This window comes from Myotis davidii, unplaced genomic scaffold, assembly GCF_000327345.1.
Source record: "Myotis davidii unplaced genomic scaffold, ASM32734v1 scaffold208, whole genome shotgun sequence".
Classification (NCBI taxonomy): domain Eukaryota; kingdom Metazoa; phylum Chordata; class Mammalia; order Chiroptera; family Vespertilionidae; genus Myotis; species Myotis davidii.
This window is the reverse complement of record NW_006299706.1, coordinates 1,177,658-1,178,538: the sequence shown is the minus strand read 5'-3', so window position 1 is coordinate 1,178,538 and position 881 is coordinate 1,177,658. Positions and strand designations below refer to the sequence as shown.

Genomic DNA, 881 nt, shown 5'->3' with positions numbered 1-881 from the left:
CCGAGGCGGCGGGGAGCCCGGGCCCTCACCTGAAGGCTCTCCGCTCTCTGCCAGACTCCGGCCGGGCAGAGGGCGGACGTGTGGGTCTGGGGGAGGGGAACACGCTCATGCAACTGGGGAGTAGGCCTCCAGCACCCCCGGAGTTCCCCGAGTTTCACGCCGCGGGGGAGGGGCCGCACCCCCACCGGGAGGTTTCCATGGGAAGCGGGAGGGGGTTGTAAACAGAGCAGAAGACAGGGAGCCCAGTGGGAACTCACAGCCCATCTTCTTAATAACACTGCCCTCTACTGCCACTTCCTTTCCTGCTCCTTTTTCTGCAACAAAACCCGTGGCACTGCAGCCCTCTCCAGCGTTTCCTCGTGTGGGTTATTTCTCACTTGACTTACTCATCTATTTGCTGTTATGAGGCTCACCCACCCCCCCTCAGAAATTAATTACTGCAATTATCCAACTTTGAATAGCACTGGTTTGGCATCTGCAGAAAATATTTGAGAAAATGCACCACTACCTCTCATTTGCATATTTTAAAGATAGGAGAAATTACACTTTTCCTAAATTATTTACTGTGACCTGAATAGAGAAAAGTCGCATACCAAATGGGATTTCATTTTCATTCTTCACTTGTCTAATTACCGTCCTAGACTGAGAGGGAGTTCCCGCCATATACTAATGTGGCAGCTCATGGGTTTATCTGAAACCCAGCCACCTGAGGCGCTGGGAGCAGGGCTGAAAACAGGTCATCCCTGCCCCCCACCAAAAACGGACGGCCTACCCCCGGCACACGGGTGCTCCCCAACCCCAGCCCGGCGAAGGCAGTGACGCTGGGGGCACTGTGGGGTGGGGGGTGGAGAAAAGCCAAGGTGGGGTGGGGGTCCCCGAGC

General features: G+C 55.6%; 1 protein-coding gene across 1 annotated transcript in view; it reads right to left on the bottom strand.

Moving 5' to 3' along the window:
- Window positions 1–881, bottom strand: part of EFNA3 (ephrin-A3) — an 8,728-nt gene that overhangs the window by 6,688 nt on the left and 1,159 nt on the right. The window contains exon 2 of the mRNA XM_015571683.1: window positions 30–86. Within this exon, the coding sequence (XP_015427169.1) occupies window positions 30–86 (57 nt within the window). The remainder of the gene's footprint in view (window positions 1–29; window positions 87–881) is intronic.